Source organism: Thermobia domestica, chromosome 4 (genome assembly GCF_964235325.1).
Source record: "Thermobia domestica chromosome 4, izTheDome1.hap1.1, whole genome shotgun sequence".
NCBI lineage: Eukaryota > Metazoa > Arthropoda > Insecta > Zygentoma > Lepismatidae > Thermobia > Thermobia domestica.
Window position 1 is genome coordinate 284,469,864 of NC_137457.1, and position 21,274 is coordinate 284,491,137.

At 37.6% G+C, this 21,274-nt stretch overlaps 1 protein-coding gene across 1 annotated transcript in view; it reads right to left on the reverse strand.

The window, feature by feature from the left end:
• Window positions 1–21,274, reverse strand: part of Nmd3 (60S ribosomal export protein NMD3) — a 69,929-nt gene that overhangs the window by 29,583 nt on the left and 19,072 nt on the right. The window contains exons 7-9 of the mRNA XM_081756047.1: window positions 17,744–17,886; window positions 13,699–13,841; window positions 10,807–10,925 (exon numbers count right to left, since the gene is read on the reverse strand). Of these exons, the coding sequence (XP_081612173.1) occupies window positions 10,807–10,925; window positions 13,699–13,841; window positions 17,744–17,886 (405 nt within the window). The remainder of the gene's footprint in view (window positions 1–10,806; window positions 10,926–13,698; window positions 13,842–17,743; window positions 17,887–21,274) is intronic.

Here is a 21,274-nt window from a genome sequence, read left to right on the forward strand (position 1 = left end):
CATAATTTGTGCGTCGTGCTACGTCACTTTACTTGCATGAGCCAAAGGGAAACGGAGGTTCATGAAATTTGCTGTACCAATGGTGTGGAGAGAACCCACCAACCACCTGGATGATTGTTATTTTTGTCTCACAGTAGTTAAGGGACATTCTAAAAAAAGCATAGTTGATATACTTTATAATATATTTTCCTTAAAACTGTCAAGCACACAAACTTGCTGACTCGGTATCCATAAAACATGTACATAGCAACAACTATCCCATAATAATCTTACATATCTTAAAAACATTCTTCTTCTGTTATTATTAAATTAACATTCTATGAAGTATAGTGCATATGTATGAGCACTTTCTGCCCAAGGTACAGGTAATTATTAACCTATCCAAAGTATTTTGTTATATAAAAATGTCGCCCGACAAATGGACTGAATATAAAAGTCATGAGTGAGCTTGGCTTTTATCTTCAAGAACCACTGGTCCGTTTACAATAATTTGATCACACCTCGTATATATCTTCATTACATTTCATACATATAAATACATTTGTAACAAATCTTTCATTTAGTTAATACTTATTTTTAACAATAAAGTTTCAACACAAATTAATATAATGAAAACAATTTATGTACTTAATTAATCATGAATTAAATTATAATCCTTCACATTAATAAGAAAGAATTCAAATCATTGAAAACTTATCGTTGGTTAATGAAAATCAAAGAAAATAAAATTGAACAAAATCAAAAATTAAACAGAACCTACGTTTGAATAACCAAAAGGAAGAAAATAAGTCTATTTTTACATAAACAGAAAACACCCTTTTGGTATTATATATTTTTCCCTTTTTAGTCCTCTTCATTCCTATTTATTTGAGATGGAATTATATAAGGCCTGGTTACTATGGGTTTGTCTGTTTTAACTTTAAAAGAATAAACAAAATCCTTGCAACGCCCAGGACGTTCTGAAAAGACATTTCTATGCTTATATAAGATATCCTTAAAGTCAGCTTTTACTGTATTATCAGCAAAATCAAGGCTGCTTTCGAGTGATTTAACACGTTCAGAAAACAATACATCGTTCTTTAAATCCACCAAATTTTGTGTATCTTCCTTTCGTTGATCATTTAATTTATCACTTTCTGCACTAACAGAAACATTATTCACTACAGGAGAAATATCATTATATTGACAAGCAAGATTATCTAATTTTGGAAGCAGTTTCTGAACGATTTCCTGAGGTATACCCGGTATAGTCAACGTTTGGTTTTTAAAATCAAGCATGACACGTAATTGAGATAATAAATCTAAACCCATAATTAATTTCTCGTTAAGTTCCTTTATTACCAGAATAGGAACTGATATTTCAAAATCTTGAATAGTTATTGTCACACGAGTAATTCCAGCTACTCTCTTTTTATGTTTACCGGTAAAATCAACTATAATAAGGTTCTCAGCCTTTTGTAGCTTAGGATTCGAATAATTACTAGTAATTGCTTTCCACAATGAATACGATAATAGAGAGGCATTTGCTCCTGTATCAAGTAAAGCTTCAGTACTTAACCCATTGACTTTAATAGGTATTTTAGCTGTACTATATGATTTTAAAAATACAAAATTTTCTTCAATATTAAAACCATCATTGACAGTATCATCTTCAAACCAACAACGATTTACAACAGGTATAAATTGGTACTGACATCTATTAATTGCTATTTCCGAATAATTACTTACAGAGACGTCATGTGAAAGATCATTTTCATCATTAACATGAACATATAAATTGGAAGATAAATGTTCATAAGAATTATCGCTTAAATTTCTAGATAAATGTTCATGAGAATCTACAGCTGATATGGGTTCAACCCCTACCACATCAGCCGCAATTAGTTTAAATTCATACTCGTGTATTATTCCAATAAAGTACATTGCACAGCACAATCATTATTATGTCCCCTATTACTGTTCTGTACAGGAATTACTTCAATACCTGGGTCTTGATGCGAAGTGCCATCTCTTGTCCTCCCATTACGTCTATCCACGTAGTTCGCTGTATTCCTGGAATTTCGCCATACATTCCGTCTATTTTTAAACCTATTTTGATTATATGATCTAACATATGGATTGCTACGACTAATTAGGTTAGGCGGATTCCCTACATAACTTTGCCTATTCTGCTCATATTGATTGTTAGAATTTACTCGGCTTAGGTTAGGTTCTGTATTATTCACACTTCGGATATTTAAATTTCGAACAGGCACAAAATGATCTGAATTATTCTTATTTTTACCCATTCCTGCTTGTTGATTCATAGCATGATATTGAGTTTCATAGCATTGGACAAGCATTAATAAATGGTTGAAACTCATACATTGTGTGGAAAATAAGATCTGTTGTAACTTAAATGGAAGCAAATTTCGAATCGATGCTATTATTCTCGATTCCGATTGCAATGGATTAACGACCTTTAATTCGTTGTATGTATTTACAACAAACTCTACAACAGATTTATGCAATCGAGGATTGAAATGTTGATTTCTAATGGTGGCATCTCTATTTGCCAGCAAAAAATCATTTTCATAATTCGCGATCAATGCCGCTTTGAATTCTTCATAAGTACTGATGTGATCACGTACTGCTTTAAACCATAATGAACAAGGTGGGAGTAGTACATGAGGGATTAATTTCATATATTGTGATCTATCTATACACATAATATTGCACTCGTCCTGGAATTTCTCTAAGAAAGAAGTAGCATTCTCGTTACACTTACCACTGAATTTACTCATGGCTCGTATTTCACTCATCTTAACACTTAATTTTACCTTCCTTTTATCATTCCATATACCCATTGGGTGACAGTTCCTATTCATGACGTGATGTGTCGTTACACCATCTATGTTTCGTCCATCTGTACTCTTCGGATGAATTTCTTCTAAAATGATATCCTCATCAGATACCGGCGAAGGTGGGTTCATCTCTGGTGAGTGTGGAAACTCCAAGCGATCATCACACAGGTTATTGTGGTGTGTGTGGTCCTTAACCTGTAGCATTCTAATTTCTTCCTGTAACGTAGCTAACAATTGCGTATTTGTACGTATGTTGTTAGCATTACTGATGACCTGGATCTTTTGTTGTTGAACAGAAGATTCGGTTACTTCTAAATCCTTTTTTATATCACTGATTTCTTGACTTTGATGATTGTGCTTCTCCTGACAATTCTCGGATATTCTTTTTAACTTTTCCTCAAACTGTGAGGAGATATCATTCACCACCTGGACAATTGTCTGTTTCGTTTCGTCTGATTTCTGTTCTATCCGTCTACTTAATTCTTCATATTGCTTGTTAGATTCATCGAACTTCTGTTCCATTCGTCTACTTAATTCTTCATATTGCTTGTTAGATTCATCAGACTTCTGTTCTATTCGTCTACTTAATTCTTCAGAGTTATGCTTCATCGTCTGCTTTAACTCAGTAGACATCTGCATCAATTGCTGCTGTAAGACTAGCAAGATTCGATCTTCTGATGATGTCATTTCTGGTGCTACATTATGTTCACAATTGTCACTATTATGGAATTCATTCTCCATTGTTTCGTTGTCCATTTTTCTTACAATTATTCTACCACTTCTCAATACGGTCAAATTTGTATTCATTAACTAAATTGCAAAAGTAAATTCACTCCTACTATGCTTCGGGATGAGAATTTACAGTAGGTCCCGGGTGAGGTAAACCAAAATTTTTATAACGACTTACTAGGAGTAGTCGTCAACCTGGTTCGGCGAAATAAGATATACAAATCCTGAGTGGTAGTATTTCTTTGCATGTAAAGATTAGCTTCAATAATTATATATTATTATTCTCACCTTTTTCATCAGAATGATAACGTCCATAAACTGTGCTAAAATTGGTTTATTAGTTGATATACTTTATAATATATTTTCCTTAAAACTGTCAAGCACACAAACTTGATGACTCGGTATCCATAAAACATGTACATAGCAACAACTATCCCATAATAATCTTACATATCTTAAAAACATTCTTCTTCTGTTATTATTAAATTAACATTCTATGAAGTATAGTGCATATGTATGAGCACTTTCTGCCCAAGATACAGGTAATTATTAACCTATCCAAAGTATTTTGTTATAAGCAAATACACAATAAGTTATCCCAACGTTAAATCCGCAATTAGACCTATTCCGCACGGGGATGAACTTCCACTTCCCGAGCCCCCTACCAACTGGGAAGAGATATGGCCAAAAGACTCTGATGATGATCATGACCTTGATGAACCATCGACATCAACATGTACATCCAAGGATCCAACGTTCATCCCTGACTGTGTTCGCGAGCCACATTTCATCCGGCAATGTGAACTTAATGACCTAGTCCGTGATTTGCACCTGACAAAACAAGAGGCGGAACTTCTGGGATCAAGGCTCCAGCAGTGGAACTTATTGGATGCAGAAACGAACATATCAGTGTACAGGAAAAGGCATGTTCAATTTTCAAGCTATTTCTCAATGCAAGATAATGTGTGCGTATGTACGGATATAAATGGGTTGATGGCGGAGCTAGGAATTCCTTACGTTCCAGAAGAATGGAGGTTATTTATCGACGCGTCAAAGGTCAGCCTTAAAGCTGTCCTTTTACATAATGGAAATAAAAAACCTTCTATACCACTTGCGCACTCAGTGAAGATTAAGGAATCCTATGACACCATGTCAACTTTGCTAAATCTTATAAATTACAAGGACCATTGTTGGCAAATATGTTGTGATCTCAAGGTAGTTGGTATTTTATTAGGACTGCAGTGCGGTTACACGAAGTACCAATGTTTTTTATGTTTATGGGATAGCCGAGCTGATGACAAACATTATGAAGTGAAGGAATGGGAACCTAGAGTGAATTACGTACCTGGAGAATGCAACGTCACATACGCTCCTTTGGTAGATCCTAATAAGATATTACTACCGCCACTTCATATCAAGTTAGGACTTATGAAAAACTTTGTCAAAGCCATGGACACATCTGGTGAAGGTTTCAAGTATTTGCGAGATAAGTTCCCTAACCTGAGTGATGCTAAGATTTCAGCGGGAGTGTTTATTGGTCCCCAAATTAGGAAATTAATGCTTGATGATAGCTTTGACAGCAAGTTAAATAGTGCTGAGCTAGCTGCCTGGACAGCATTTAAGTGTGTTGTGCGCAACTTTCTGGGCAATAACAAAGCTGAGAGTTACACAGAAATCGTACAGGACATGATACAGAAATACAAAGAGTTGGGTTGTAGGATGTCTTCAAAAATCCACTTTTTGCACTCCCACCTCAGCTTCTTTCCTGCTAACCTAGGTGCTCTCAGCGACAACAGGGGGAAAGATTCCACCAAGATATAATGGCAATGGAGAAAAGGTACCAGGGATGATGGGATCCTTCAATGATGGGGGACTATTGTTGGGGTCTTGTTAGAGAATGCAACATTTCTTACAAAAGAAGGAAGTAGTGTACGTTTTTGTAATCTAATGGAAGTTTCATATATTGTGATAGTTTTGATTGTCTTTTCATGACCTTTTGGTACATTTGTATTATTGTTTATTGTAAATTGTCACACTTGTAAATTATATTGTATTATATTTTATATATGTGTTTGTGGTAATAAAGCAAAACGTTTTACCTCAACTTAAGAGATCTGAAAGCATTACTATAAGGTGCAATAAACAGTACACACAGTATACATACAAACATATTTATTTCTCTAGAAAGAATAAAGCGATTATTACGAAACTTGGAGGGTTTGTTAAATATGAATCAAAGTATACTTATGTATAATTTCTATGTTAGTATATGCAAGGGGACAAGATCTTGGGGTGTAAAATAAACGAAAAGGGAAATTTTTGAGGGACTTTCCCGAAAATCCCTCTGTTACGGGAAAATCGTACGTGATGGAGAAAAACCGAGTGCATATTCGAATTCAGCGCAAAAAGTTCCTTTAAGAACAGGTATTTCCTTTTATGTAACAAAACCTTTGTTAACTAGTGTTATTTGTGCTAAAGAAAATAAAGGTTTGTTCTCTTACTTTCCCGTTCCACCATTTCTTTCATCATCATTCACTTGCAATTTCATCCATCTCCTTTAGCAGTTACACAACTCTGGGGCGCTAAACTAAAGATTTCATCTTTTCTTTCATTACTATAATCTTAAAGTTTGCACGTATTAAAGTTAGCACGACATTATTAATTGTTGAATTGGTGGATTTATAAAAGTCAGTGCTAAATCATTTTAGGCTCGATAATCTTTCCAAGGCCCCTGGAGGCGCTAAGCTCTGAGTGTGCCATTTAGGGAGGAACGGTGGCTCAGCGATAGAGAAATTACCTTTGTTCGAAGGGTCGCATGTTCGATTCCTGTCCAAGTAAGTTCGTGGTGGAGGACATCGTGTTCGTGGGTTTTCTGGGGATTCTCCAGTTTCCTACCACATTCTCATTCAACTATTTCTTTCATCATTCACTTCTGTCTCCTTTAGCATTTAGCTTGCATAATCGTGGGATCTTAAACTAAAGATTTTATTTTTCATTTGCCTTTGCGTATTTGTAGTGTAAGGAATCCTTGAGACAACGTTTGAAAGATATCATTTCATAATTGTGGGAATTACTGAAAATAAACTTTTCAACAATGATAGCTGCCAAAAATGAACCAAGACCAAACTGATAAAGTGCACAAATTGGCCCCTAGGGTAGTTTCTTAAGACAAAGTTTCATATTTATGGCAATTATTAAAAAAAATAAAAATTTTAACATTGTTAAGGTAGGACAAATGTATCCCTATTAGTGGTGAATATTAACAATATTTGAGCATCGAAATTAACCTTACAAGCACATTGACACATTTCAGTTTATATTTTAAAATACCAATTAACTTAGATTCACATTCAAATCAATGAAGTCATTCATGTTATTGGTTAGAGTGGGTATATATTTCCGAGTGATAATTCAACAATAGTATTCTGAAGTATTTTATTTGTTTGCTGACGGAGTTTCAAAATTAAGCTCTTTAGATCTTTCCCTTTGAATTTGTTCAAATTCCTCAGTTATGCTACATACATCAGGGATGGCCAACGTGTTGATTGTCAAATTCTGACAGATAGTCCGCGGCAGTCACTCTACCGCCACTCATCAAACCTTGATTTCACCCTCACCCTCATGAGAGCCGCCCTTGTGTGGCTGAATACTTATGCTTGCATCGTAGTTCAAGGAACGTTTTTCAGTAAAGGCATTGGATACTGTTGATAAATGATGTAAACGTCATTATCGACCGAGATCTCCATTGTAACAGTTGTTCAGTTTCCTTTCTTTAGGACGTATGTTAAGCAAGGGCGGATCCAGGACGGACTTCTGGTGGGGGTGGTGGGTTGTAATACTGCTACTTAGAGCTACTTTTAAGAGCTCCAAACTCTCGGATGTGTTTTATTTGTATATATAAAATAAAGAAGTTTCCTCTTCTGGGGGGGAGCGATCGCCCCGATCGCCCCCCTGGATCCGCCACTGACGATAAGGAAATAATTCAACAAATAGGTTGAATAATTGATGCTCTGATCCTCACGAAGGAGGCCCTCTCGAGGCCTCCTCACCCTCAATTACCCTCGCTCTCAATGATATGAGGGCGAGGGTGCGCGAGGGCGAGGAAAAGTTTTGAGCACGAAGGCGAGGGCGAGCGAGGATAATGGACAACTCCTATCGCGAGGGCGAGGGTGCGCGAGGGCGAGGACAAGCTTCGATGGCGAGGGTGAGTGTGCGCGAGGGCGAGGAAAAGCTTCGACGAAAAGGGCGAGGGTGTGCGAGGGCGAGGAGAAGCTTCGACAGCGAGGGTGAGGGTGCGCGAGGGCGAGGACAAGCTTCGATGGCGAGGGTGAGGGTGCGAGAGGGCGAGGAAAAGCTTCGACGGCGAGGGCGAGGGTGCGCGAGGGCGAGGACAAGTTTCGGCAGCGAGGGCGAGGGTGCACGAGGACGAGGACAAGCTTCGACGGCGAGGGCGAGGGTGCGCGAGGGCGAGGACAAGTTTCGACAACGAGGGTGAGGGCGCGCGAGGGCGATGGACAATTCCATTCGCGAGGGTGAGGGTGAACGAGGGCGAGGGCCAACTGCTACTGCGAGGGCGAGGGTGAGTGAGGCCGAAGTAAAATGAACATCTATGCCATCTACAGTTACGTTATTAGAACTCGTTGTCAAGATATTTTACAGTAGACTCTGTCAACCGATCACCACGGAAACGAGCCCTGGCCAGATAACAAAAAGATCAGTAAAAACGAAAATCACCATTTCATAGCCCCTAAATTGTATACAGCACAGATATATGTTGTTCCCCCTGTGTATGGAATAAAAGATGACTTGCACTTAAAATAAGCAGATTAGTACGCCTCTCCTATTCTACGGATTGATATAATTTTTCCCATATACAAGAAGAAAAACATGAATATACAGGGTGAACATAAAAACAAAGAATGATAGAAGTATGCGGTCTGAAAACATCGCCTCTATGGTACTTCAAGATTATGCCACAGCCTGTGCTGCCATTTACCGCAGCGCGACAGTCATTTGTTTAAAAATGGCATCAGTACAGCAGAAAGTGAAGTGTCTGTAGTGGTATCCTGAAACAAAATCTCTCTTCACAGTTTTACGAACATTCAGGAGAGAGTATGGACAGCAGCCACCAGATGTTAAGAGCGTAAAGGAATGGTATAGCAAGTTTATTACAACAGGAAGTGTTTTAGATCGTGATAGAAGCAGTAAACCGAGTATTAGTGAGGAACGTGTGGAAGCTGTTCGTGTTGCTTTATCCTCAGACATACTCTCCCCCTTCCCCATGACTTCTTCCTGTTGGGTTATGTTAAAGATAAGCGTTTACGCAACACCTGTCCGTGATATTGCAACACTCAAAAACAGGATAAGGGATGCAATAATAAACATAGTGACTACCGACATGTTAAGTAACATATAGATGGAAATTAAATATCGCTTGGATGCCTTGAGGGTAACTAATAGAGCACATGTGGAAATTCTCTAAACCAGGTAACAAACTTTTTGAGCTTTCCTATTATTTGCCGCAAACCGTATGCTTCTATCATTCTTAGTTTTTCTTGTTATTAAGGTTTGTTATCAGGGAGAGACTTTTATGTTCACCCTATATAACGGTTCAAGAAATACTCCAAAGAGACTGCCTGCTGATAAAATGTTGCAGCAAAACAAAATTACACGATGTGCCATAAACGTAATATTATATATATATATATATATATAAACTAGAGCACTAAAACAAATATGCTAATGTAGTTTGAAATAATTTATTACAGAAAGAAAGAAACGAAAACGAAATCGATATTTCGAGGCTCAGTATGTGGAATTCTTGAACTTATCGGTTGAAAAAATTAACCGTAGCTAATTTGAAAATGTAGCTAAATGTAAGACGGAAATAGCAATGAACTTTTAATAACAATAACTTGTCTAAATGACTTGTTTTAAGTTACACCAACATTTTTTTTTTTTTTTAAATTTTATTTTATTTTACGAAAACTAAAGAGCTTTCACAAATTGGTACGAGATGCATCCAGAAAGTAGCTTTCCCACGCGTCCCATAGCTAGCAAACCGTATATTCGCGAAATGACTGCGTGCACGTGACAGATAAAGGTCCTAGCATGGCGCATGTGGTAGCGGAACTTCCCTAATGCTCTCAGTAGCGTTGTGGCATTGGTTGAAGAAGGATGTTCCTATTCCAGCTCCCGCCGCGTGTGAAGTGCGAGCAGTGATAAAATTTAATGCACATGGCTTAGCGCCGATTGAAATCCATCGTCAGCTGTGCCAAGTCTATGGGCCTAACGTCATGAGCAAGCAGATGGCGCGTTGCTGGTGTAGACAATTTGCAACAGGACGCCAAAATGTGCATGATGATGAGCGCAGTGGGAGGCCAACCGTCATCACAGACGACCATGTAGACCTTGTTCGGAAAAGCATCATTCAGAATCGTCGCTTCACAATAACAGAACTCAGCAGTCAGTTCCCGCAAATTTCCCGCTCCTTATTGCACACCATTGTCACGGAGCGCCTGTTGTTCAAGAAGTTTTGTGTCGGGTGGGTGCCAAAGCAACTGAATCCAGAACACAAAGCAAGGCGCATGGGGTCAGCACTGATATTTTTGCAACGATACGATGATGAAGGAGAAGAGTTTCTGGACTGGATCATCACTAGGGGATGAAGAATGGGTTGCTTACAGGACTCACCACGCACATTTTGGCGTCCTGTTGCAAATTGTCTACACCAGCAACGCACCATCTGCTTGCTCATGACGTTAGGCCCATAGACCTGGCACAGCTGACGATGGATTTCAATCGGCGCTAAGCCATGTGCATTAAATTTTATTACTGCTCTTACTTCATACGCGGCGAGGGATGGAATAGAACGTCCATCTTCAACCACTGCAACGACGCTACTGACAGCACTAAGGAAGTTCCGCTGGCGCATGTGCCATGCTAGGACCTTACTTTCTCTCACGTACACGTAGTCGCTTTGCGCAACATACGTTTCCTAGCTGCGGGACGCGTGGGAAAGTTACTTTCTGGATGCGCCTCGTATATTATCTAAATACATAAATTTATATTTAATCTACATAGCAGAATACTGAAAAACAATCAGATACGAAGAATGCCTCAACACTGGCCATACTCCCCTCTATGGGATTAATTCTATGCATATATATATGCATCTATTTTTCCTAATTAAGAGAAAGATTACGTACGTATAAATATACTTATCATTACTAACCCAAGCACTGAATCTCCTGGCTTCAAGATATATCCAAGATGAGTTCGTGTATGTATTGTCGCCGCATCTGATATTCCAAGTTCTGATGCTTTTACTACCCACACATCAGCTACAACGTGCTGAAAAAAAAATATTTAAAAAAACCTGTTTTATAATTTTAAACCTTTAAAAAATCACTTCAACTAGTAACTCTTATAATCTTTTAATATTTCTGAAACTAACTGCTAACCATAAAATTTATGTCAAATTTTTTATAAATTTTTATACACGTTAATCCTGGTTCGATTTTCGGTAAAAGAACATTGAACGCATTAAGGAGGTTCGGATTCCACTTTAAACTATATGTCCAGGTCTCATATAACAGTAGTGTTGAAGAGATACGCTAAACTTCATTAAACAAACAGACTAACAGATAGAAATTCTGAAAGATTCGGTCATCGTGTCAAATGTATATATATATATATATATATATATATATATATATCTGTAATAAACAAGGAAAATTATTTACTTAATTCATTTTGTCACTATCACGTAACAATATCGTTGCAATAGAAGATGTATATAGTCAAAATACACCCACCCACAGGGCTAGGCAACGCTTCCCTCTGGATTTTCAAAATAGGATCACTTCCATAGGTTGTCGTGCTCTTAGACGACTGAACAACTTTCATCAACAATCAATTAATCAACATCTGAATAAATAATCAATTAGGGACAAGTTTTGCCGATAGATGGCACTATAGTCTTCGTATCTCTCCCATGTATTTTTTACCTTTCACGAAAATTTACAATTTCTCTTACAGATTTCAACCTAGAGACTTTAAATTTTTAGAGAAGGATCTTCATAACCTATTAAAGGGAACAATCCGTACCGATTTTTTATTTAGAATTTTCTTCATTGTTGAAACAGTTCCATTGTTAAAGGTTTGGATATCCACTTCAAACAACCACACTATTTCAACAATGAAGAAAATTCTAAATAAAAAATCGGCACGGATTATTGCCTTCGATAGATTATGAAGTTCCTTTTCTAAAAGTTTGAAGTCTGTAGGTTGAAATTTGTAAGAGAATTCGTGATTTTTTTGTGAATGGTAAAACATACATGGTAGAGATACGAAAACTGTAGTGCCATCTATCGGCAAAACTTGTCCCTTTAAACCAACCTTAACACCAATTACTCGGAGGCACTTCTTCGCGAAATACATTTTAAAACATAAGATGTGGTTATTAAAAACTTGAAAAGGAAAATACGTGACAAGAATAAACTATCAAAAACGCCATTAAAAGTAATAGCGATTTTGGTAGTTTATTCTTGTCCCGTACTTTACTTAAACAAGATGGAACATTTCGGAGGGGCCGGACTTCCAGAAGAGAACTAGTAAATAGTGTTAAAAATGTGTAGCTTTATCAAATAACTTGTTGAGGAAAACCGAAAGCTGTATCACATGTGACAAAACAAGGACGCAAGTGACCAGTTTCTATATAGATTTATTACAACACTGGAAGGACTTCTTGCACAGAGTAGCGACTGCTGTAGGGACATTTCTCTCGCTTTCAGCGACCACTTGTACAGTGTACTCTAAAGAGAGTAAAAATTTGTTTACGGTCAAAGATGCAGGACGAAGCACTCAGTGGAATAGGTACTCGTGCATTCAGTAAGCATCCACAACCTGTGCTTAAAGGCAAGACTGTGTTCGAAGCGTAAGTGAAACAAACAAACAAACAAAATTGTCAGGTACCTCGTCGACTGCACTGTTTGACAAATACCAGCAAATGATATACAAGTAGATTCATCAAGATTCATTGATTCCCCTTATTTAGAGGAACAACAATAAATCCCACATGACTAAAAATTCAATTCTTAGGCAATGTGCGTAAATAATTGTTTTATGTGAACTATATTTAAGTTCATAAAGGTGTGTATCTGAGTATTAGCGACTGTGCTTGTGCTCTCCCTTCCCCCCCTCCTTCCGGAAGAAATCCTGCGGGCGTCCCTGAGAGAAATTATCTTGATGAGTCTTGAAAAACGAAAGCACCAAATATTTCGTCTAATACGCAAGATTTCTCAAAGAATTCTTTTATTTCTTTTTCTTATTTTTATTTTAAGTTTCAAATTTTTACCATTTTTCTTTTACTTGTTTATGCAGAAGTGAAAGCAGATAATGAAATGCAACTTACTACAAACTATAGATAATGCTATTCTACAACAGAAAATATGAACCTCAAGCATTTTCAGTGTTGCCAGAATAACATTTCCCCAACAATCTAAGTTAAGGCAGCGACTAGAGGAACGAACTCAACTGCGTTTGATTATGTATCATGTTGTCTTGGAATCCTGTGAACTATTTTTTAAATAATGGTTGTATTTAGTTTGTAATAAACAAAATAACTTTAACATACAGTTATTAAAATTAAAGTTATTTAAAAAGTAGTTCATAGGATGGCAAAACAACATGATACGTAATCAAATGCAGTTGAATTCGTTCCTCTAGTCGGCGCCTTAACTTAGATTGTTGGGGAAATGCTATTTTGGCAGCACTGGAAATTCTTGAGGTTCATATTTTCTATTGTAGAATAACATTATCTATACTTGTAATAAATTGCATTTCATTATCTGCTTTCACTTATGAATAAACAAGCAAAAGAAAAATGGTAAATTTTGTATTATTTCTAGTATGTCAAGCTCTTAAAGTCTTCTAAAAGATACTTTTTCCAGACATACCCAGGTAGGGTCTTCATGTATTTTATCAAATTATTTCTCTCCGAAACTAACGAAATGGAGCACTCATTAAATGACTAAATTTATAATTCCTTGATGTATTTTTATTGACAGAAGAACGCTTGGTTTTAACGCTAAAAATAGAGAAAAAATAGAATTAAGGAACATACCTTGGAAGACAGAGCACCCTGTCCTGGGAAACTTGGTTGATGGATGACTTCCAAATCCATGACAATATATTCTGTCAGTTGTTTCGGCACGCAGATCATATTAAATGGCTGTCGCCAGTAAATATTACTGGGAACTTCTGCAACTGAATCACCAATATTAGTTATATCAAGTATCGTAAATAAGACAGTGAAAGCACAACAGAGCAACCTATATAAGGCCACGAAATTATGAAGGCTTCGCAGTATTATATCTCCGACATCTAACATTGTAATGCACTTTACTTAATAATTTGGCAACTTGTGACACACTTATAAGAAAAGATGATTATAGCTAGAGGTTTGAGCAGAATATAAAATATTGCAACCATTCAGAATTTGTGACACTCCTGTCTGTAACCGTTGATTTGCAAATAATGAGATAGTAGGTATACATAGCATTTTTTGTGCTACAGCGTGCCCCACGAAAAAGCAGGAAATTTGGATTTTCTACAATAAGAGCGATTGTATGTGCAATAATGTGTGTTATGTGCAGTTGTATAGTTTTGTGCTGTTCCATTGTGTATATTACGTATGTGCACCCAGATGTTCCAAGACAGTTACGGGTGATCACGAATGGATGTGGCAACAAGACGGTGCGAAGGCCCATACAGCAATCGATACTGTGACATGGATAAGAATTAATACTCCTGACTTCATCGAACCTAACGACTGGCCGTCTAAAAGTCCAGATCTCAACATGATGGATTATTGCATTTGAGATATACTGCTACAGAAGGTTCAAGAACACAGGAGAGAAATCACAAACATTGATAGCCTGAAAGCTGACGCCTGGAACAACGTTATACTTCAAACTATCCAGAATGCCACCGGAAATTGGTCTTCGCCGCTGTGTGGAAGCAAAAGGGAATCATTTTGAACACTTGCATTGATTTATGAACATTCAAGTGACAGTGTCAGTAAAATATAAATGAAAATATGTGTGTCCACCTCATATTACAGAATCTGCAATAAATTTCCTGCTTTTTTGTGGAGCACCCTGTATAACAGTCACGAGTTCAAAAACAGCTTCTAACACAATAATTATACATATTGTATTTTTTGTGAATCCTACAATAGGATATCAATCAAACTTGAGTTAACATTAGATACAATGCCTTTGTAATTCAACAACCTAAGTACGAGGGATGATCTGAAAGTAAGGTTACAAAGCCTGCAGTGAAACGTGTATATATTATTTCATACAACCAATACAGCCAACGGATATTACATATACATTACGTTACTTTAGTCTCCATATCGGTTGAAGCATTTGTTATATCGTAGAATGAGTTTGAAGATTCTCCCCTGGTAAAAATCCTGTCGACGCGTGTTCAGCCAAGTTGCCACGAAGTGTTTCATTTCTTCATCTGAAGCGAAGCGACGGCTCCCTAGGCGCTCCTTCAAAAGTGCCGCTTGAAGCGAGTTGATCCTGTTATTCTGAATCAGCTCCTCCCCATGAGCAGTGTTCAAATCTGTTGATACCGTGCTGGATCGGCCATTGCGCTCCTCGTCGGTAACCTTTCCTCTACCAGCCGCAAACTTTCGACACCATTCTGCGACATGCTAACGAAACATTACAGTTTCTCAGTAAACCTCTACCAATTGCCGGTGGATTTCAGCCGCGGTTACATATTTAGCCGAGAAATCGAAATGAAATGAAATGAAATTTTTTACGTCCCACGGTTATGCCGGCGAGACTAAAGGAGACGGTAATGATGAGGAATGAATGAAATGGTGGAATGGAGAAAGTGGGAGGAAACGGGAGAACCCAGAGGAAACCAACGCACACGGTGTTTGTCCATCACAAAGTTCACTTGGCGGGAGCAGGGTTTGAACCCGGGACCCCATGCACCAGAGATGAATGCTCTACCACTGAGCCACCGCGGCCCCAGCCCAGAAAAATCGAATAACTGAGCGGACTTCTTCGCGAAACGTTTTCCAAACGTGTCACTATTTACGTTTACACGCAACTAGCGCAGTAAGTGGCGGATGGCTGAAACTCTGTACGGTTCCCAACTCCATGTATCACAATTACTGCGTAACCTTAGTTTCCGATACTATCTCACGCAATGCAATAAAATCCACATAGAGACACTAAATTAATGGAAAAATATACGTAATTAATTTTGGACCTTGTAAATAATTTCCTGGAAAAAGAAATAGTTAATTTGGTAATTCTATATCTGTCATAACTCAAAGTACCTCTCTTATTTCTTTTTCCCATTACTCATACAGCATAAGAGTCTTTGTTCAGAACCCAAAGATAAAATATAGAGATAAAAACTCCCAAGACTACGACACCTCAAACGAGCACTTCAATTTTATCATAGGTTTTTAAAGGGAACTAAGAAGAAGAAGAAAAACAAACGAACAAACAAACAAAATTTTGACTATAAATATTTTGCATTGGCGGATATTTGTCCCAAAAGAATAGCCACTATTTCATACAAGAATTCAATAATTTATAGCGGTTTTGAGGGATTATGATGACAATTCTTATATTTTCACGAACGTCTGTAATTTTATGCATCATCTGTAATGAAAATAAAAATACGTATCTGCACCCGCACAGACCTCGAGTTATAACGATAAAATAAAATTTGAAGTCTCGCACATGGATTATATGTATGTACACTCATGTCCAAAATTATTGTCGCATATCTATAATTGTCTTCTCGTAAAAATATAATTTGATAATGATTTTGCAAGGTACTTTTAATACTGATACTATGCGTATAATCGGAAAATGTATACTTGTGGTAAATTTCATAGGAAAATAATTATAAATACGAAAATTAGAATGAGTAAAATAAAATGTTGCTAAATGGATAAGAAAGTTTCATTGTTGTTTTATCGTTCCTATTTACTGTTCTTTTGACGTGAAATTTTCCACATACATGTCTTTGCCGATTGTACACCTACTAACATTATAAGAAATACTGGGCAAATTCATTTTCAAATTATATTCCTACGAGAACAAATATATAGACATGCGACAATAATTTTGGACATGAGTGTACCTAGGTGTATATATTAGATTACTTAAATACAGGTCAGAATAGAAGTGAGACAACCAAAGTAAAGCTAAATAAATGCGTTTCTAATCGGAAAGAATTAACATAGATTGCTGGTTTTAAGTACTCAAAAATGACAAGAAAATACACACAAACATGTTAATTATTCCAAAAGCAACGTTACATTTGAAGTGGATCTCTTCTGTAAAGGAATCTTTGAATGATTGGATCTCTAGTCGAGTTCCACAGTGTAATACGAGTTTTTAAAAATAATTTTACTGCGTAAGCACTATAATTCTTCACACTGCAAGTAATTGTCCACAGTACGAGACATCTTGGTAAATCTTATTTTTTATTTAACGTCCCACAGTTATGCCGGTTAGGCTAAAGGAGAGGGTGATGAGAAATGAATGAAATGGTGGAATGACAAAGTGGGAGGAAACGGGAAAACCCCGAGAAACCCCACGCACACGGTGTTTGTCCACAACAAAGCTCACTTGGATTGAGCTGGGATCGAACCAAGGACCCCATGCACCTGAGGTGAACGCTCTACCATTGAGCCATCGCGGCCCCTATGTCCTGGTAAAGGAGTCACATTGCGTCCAGTGTGTCTATAGCTGATGCCACAACCATAGTTCGAAACGAGTGTGTCCAACTGAACGAAGGCAAAGCTGCAACTCCCACAGTTTTATTATGCACTCAATTCTAAAAAATCCAAGAATTTTTTGATGACATGATTCCATTCCAAACACAAAGTTTGTCGGTCTGCAAATGGTTTGGTGTCCTCTTTCAGTCCTTCGCAATGACTTGACACACCCAAGGACGGAAAGTCGCAAAAGTAAAAAACCACCTTTTTTTTTCAGGGATTAATAAAATAATGAAGTATTTTAACGCTTCCTGTATATTATTTAAAGTGTTCAAGGATTTACAATATACATGTCCTCTTTCCAACAAAATTCAAGTTTTCTACGCCTTTGTTTATATCTACTTACTTTGTGCAGTTGATGGATCTATCAGATGGGCCGTATTGGTTACTCGACTCACAAGACACACTGGGTTAATTCCTCCCAACTGACCAGCCAATTTCTTTGGAAGACAAACAACGCTGTCTTTGCACAACGGAAGAATCTCCACACTGTCAGAGAAATACAAACAATATTCATGAGTTACTTCATTTCATGGAATGGGTTCCACTGAAAAATAATAATGTATAAAAGGGTAGAGAAATTGTTTCATAATATTCTATTAGTTACCATGCTGACATCTGTTTCAGTTCTGACAATAAGCGAGGGTTCTTTTTAAATAAAGTCCGTTACACGCAACAAAGAAAGAAAAAAGTACATAATGTTCAAAATAATTCTGAATTCACATACGAACTCCTTCATTGGAATACTCTTCACATAGAATTCTGCCGTCCAGGAAGATTTTAGACAGCGAAAGAGGTGGTAGTCGCTAGGCACAAGGTCTTTACTGTATGGCGAGTGCTGTTTCTCCCAGCCGAAAGATTTGATCAGGTCCTAAGTTTCTCTTCTCCCTATAATCTTTGAGTAATCTGACCCGCTTTCGCACTTTTCTATCATTCACTGCATTGTTACCATACACCTTATATAGCTGGCGACGAATATTCGCAGTGGCTCTGTGGCAGAGCGTTCACTTCAATCCTAGCTCCCGCCAAGTGAGCTTTGTACTGGACAAACACCATGTGCATAGGTTCTTCCGTTTCTTCGCACTTACTTTATTCGACAATTTTATTATTATCAATTTAAACTAGTTTTTTTTAAAAAAAAAAAAAAACGCAGCTGTAATGTTTCTTGCTGTTAGGAACTAGATAACTGAACGTATTTCAGTTGGCGAGCAACTCGAATGTCCTAAAACATGTTATCCTCACACTACGAAGAGCACAGACTGACAGTGTGAACGCAAATAACGTCCGATTGTACGCGAGAAATGTCAGGAGCCTGAGGCGCGTGCACTCATTCGCAAGGCCACGTGAGATTTCAAACGGTAATCACATAAGGACCTTACTTTAAAAATAACCCTCGTATAACTATTATCACAAGTACTATACGTTATAAAAAAAAATAAAAAAAAAAAGCCACTAGGCAGGCGGATGTTTTGACAATTGAGATACTGGCGACACAACCAGTCTTCTATGAAAATTCAAAGAGTGAAAAAAATCACAGTGAGCAGGAAGCAGAACCCGAGACTTCGTTTAGTTCTACATTTTTTCTTCTCTTCCTTTGATTCTGCATCTATGGTGGATGTGATGTAAGGATTGTTCTACGCTAACCCATTATTGTTTCTTACCTACTAGTACAAGGATGAGTCGTAAACACAACAGGGATATGCGCATCGTTTGGGGCATATCACGTGACCGAAGCAGTTAACGTCGTCGAAGATGTTTGTTAGCAAGGGTATAAATACTAAGTCACTCTACTATATCTTGACTTACAAATTCAAAACATATAAGTACATTTTAATACAACACAAGGATAACCGCTAGAATTTAATAATAAAGTAATTGCTTTGCTCTGCTCTGTGATTATTATTAAATTGTAGTGCAGAATAAGCAAAGATGGTATAGAGAAAAATAACCGTACCCAAAATATTACCACTTCATTAATATTTATATTTCTACACAATCTAATCAAAAGTCTTGTCCCAAACATGTACGAAAACTGCCAGCAGTTAGAAATGATGTATGAAAGTAATCAAGTATTGTGAAATCTTTATGCTGGTTAAACTTACATCATCATTATTGTCCTTTGTTTCTTGTGGAGGTGGAGTGGGGAAAGAAAGAAGATCATGCTGCAGGTTTGGCCCTACACAAGTACGGACACCCTCCGATAACAATCTTTAAGTTACTGCAGAAATTCAACATTACACAGAAATTCATTTATCACGCCGAATATAATGAAACATCGTCTGTCAAAAATAAGCCTCGCACTGGTAGATCTCGCTCTGTTAGGATACCAGATGTCACGAAAGCAGTGAAGGCAAGAATCGCTTAAAATACAGTCTGTAAGCAGACACTCATGGCCCTGTAAAAGAACATGTCGCGCGCAGGATAAGCCAGCAGTTAAATCAGCGCTTGATGAAAATGCGAAGTACAGATTAAAGTTGCTCCTGCAGCAGTACGCAGATAATCACCAACAAATTTTGTTCACAGATAAGAAAATTTTAACAACTGAAGGCCACCTCAACAGAGAGAATGATAGGGTGTATGCTACAATCAGTGATGAAGCATGTGAAGAGGTCCCCAAGTCCAGAAGTCATCACACTGCATCAGTAATGGTTAAGCTGGGTGTGTTGTACCTAAGTCCCACTGACGCCCATTTTTACCAAAAAGTGTGAAAACGAGGCCCAAAATGCACCAGGAGGACATTCTCGACAATATGGTGAAATCCCTTGGCATGTTCAAAAATAAGCTTTAAAACGAATTCAAAGCTATACAAGGGTTGTTCATTTAATTCCCGTTTTTTTAGTTTCGAAAGTATTAATTGTAGCTCGGAATTCTCACCGCAATCCTCCGCAAGTCCGATCCCGGGTGAAAGTGCTATTGATTGACATGTTTCGGGTGCCAAACTGTCAATAAGGAGGTCTACGCAGCTATGTTATAACGGTTAGGTGATTCCGTTTGTCGTAAACTGCCCGGACAAAAAGACATCTGGACAAGGGCGTCTGTGCCATGACAATACTCTGTATCATAAGAATGGTGTCCGATTTTTAAACAAAAATCATCCTCTTTACTAACTGAATCTAGCTCCGTATGACGTTTCTTCTCTACACTAAAATCCACTTTAAAAGGAAACTGATTTGACACCATCCAGGAGATCCAGGATAACATGATGAGAAAATTCCGGCTCATTTCACAACAAGCGTTGACAGGACTGCTTTTAGCAACAGAAACGACGTTGGAATCAGCGTGTAGAAGAAGGGAGAAAGTACTTTGACGGGTACAAGCACATATAGATGGCAATTCGTCTCTATAATGTTTTACAGCATCAGTTCGGCAACTAAATGAACAGCGCTTGTAGATCTTCAAGCCGGAAAAGTCAGCCGTCCGGATGTTGAACCTCACCCACTAGACTGAAGGATGAGGATGAGGGCAAGTTCGAAGTTTGAGAGTGACGGTAAGGTTTAGATAAAGATTAGAGGCTAAAGAGGTCAACCAAAATGTAACACATGGGCTGAAAAGTCCCGGGCCTAACACATAGATGGCGCTAGTTGTATTGCAGTCACCTTGTTTTCAGTGAATACTAACCTTCACAAGACAGCTGTGAGAATTTCATGATATTCTATTCATTCGTCTGTGAGTTATTGTGCAAAGAGTGACCCTACTTGTGTTAGTTTCAAAACAATGGATCAAAAACAATTTCGTGTTTTAATTTTACACTGCTTCTTGATGGGAAAAAATACCGTTCAAGCGAAGCAATGGCTTGAAAAGTGTTATGGGGACTCCGCTCCATCAGAAACAACAATAAAACGTTGGTTTGCTGACTTCAAACGTGGTCGTAGAGACA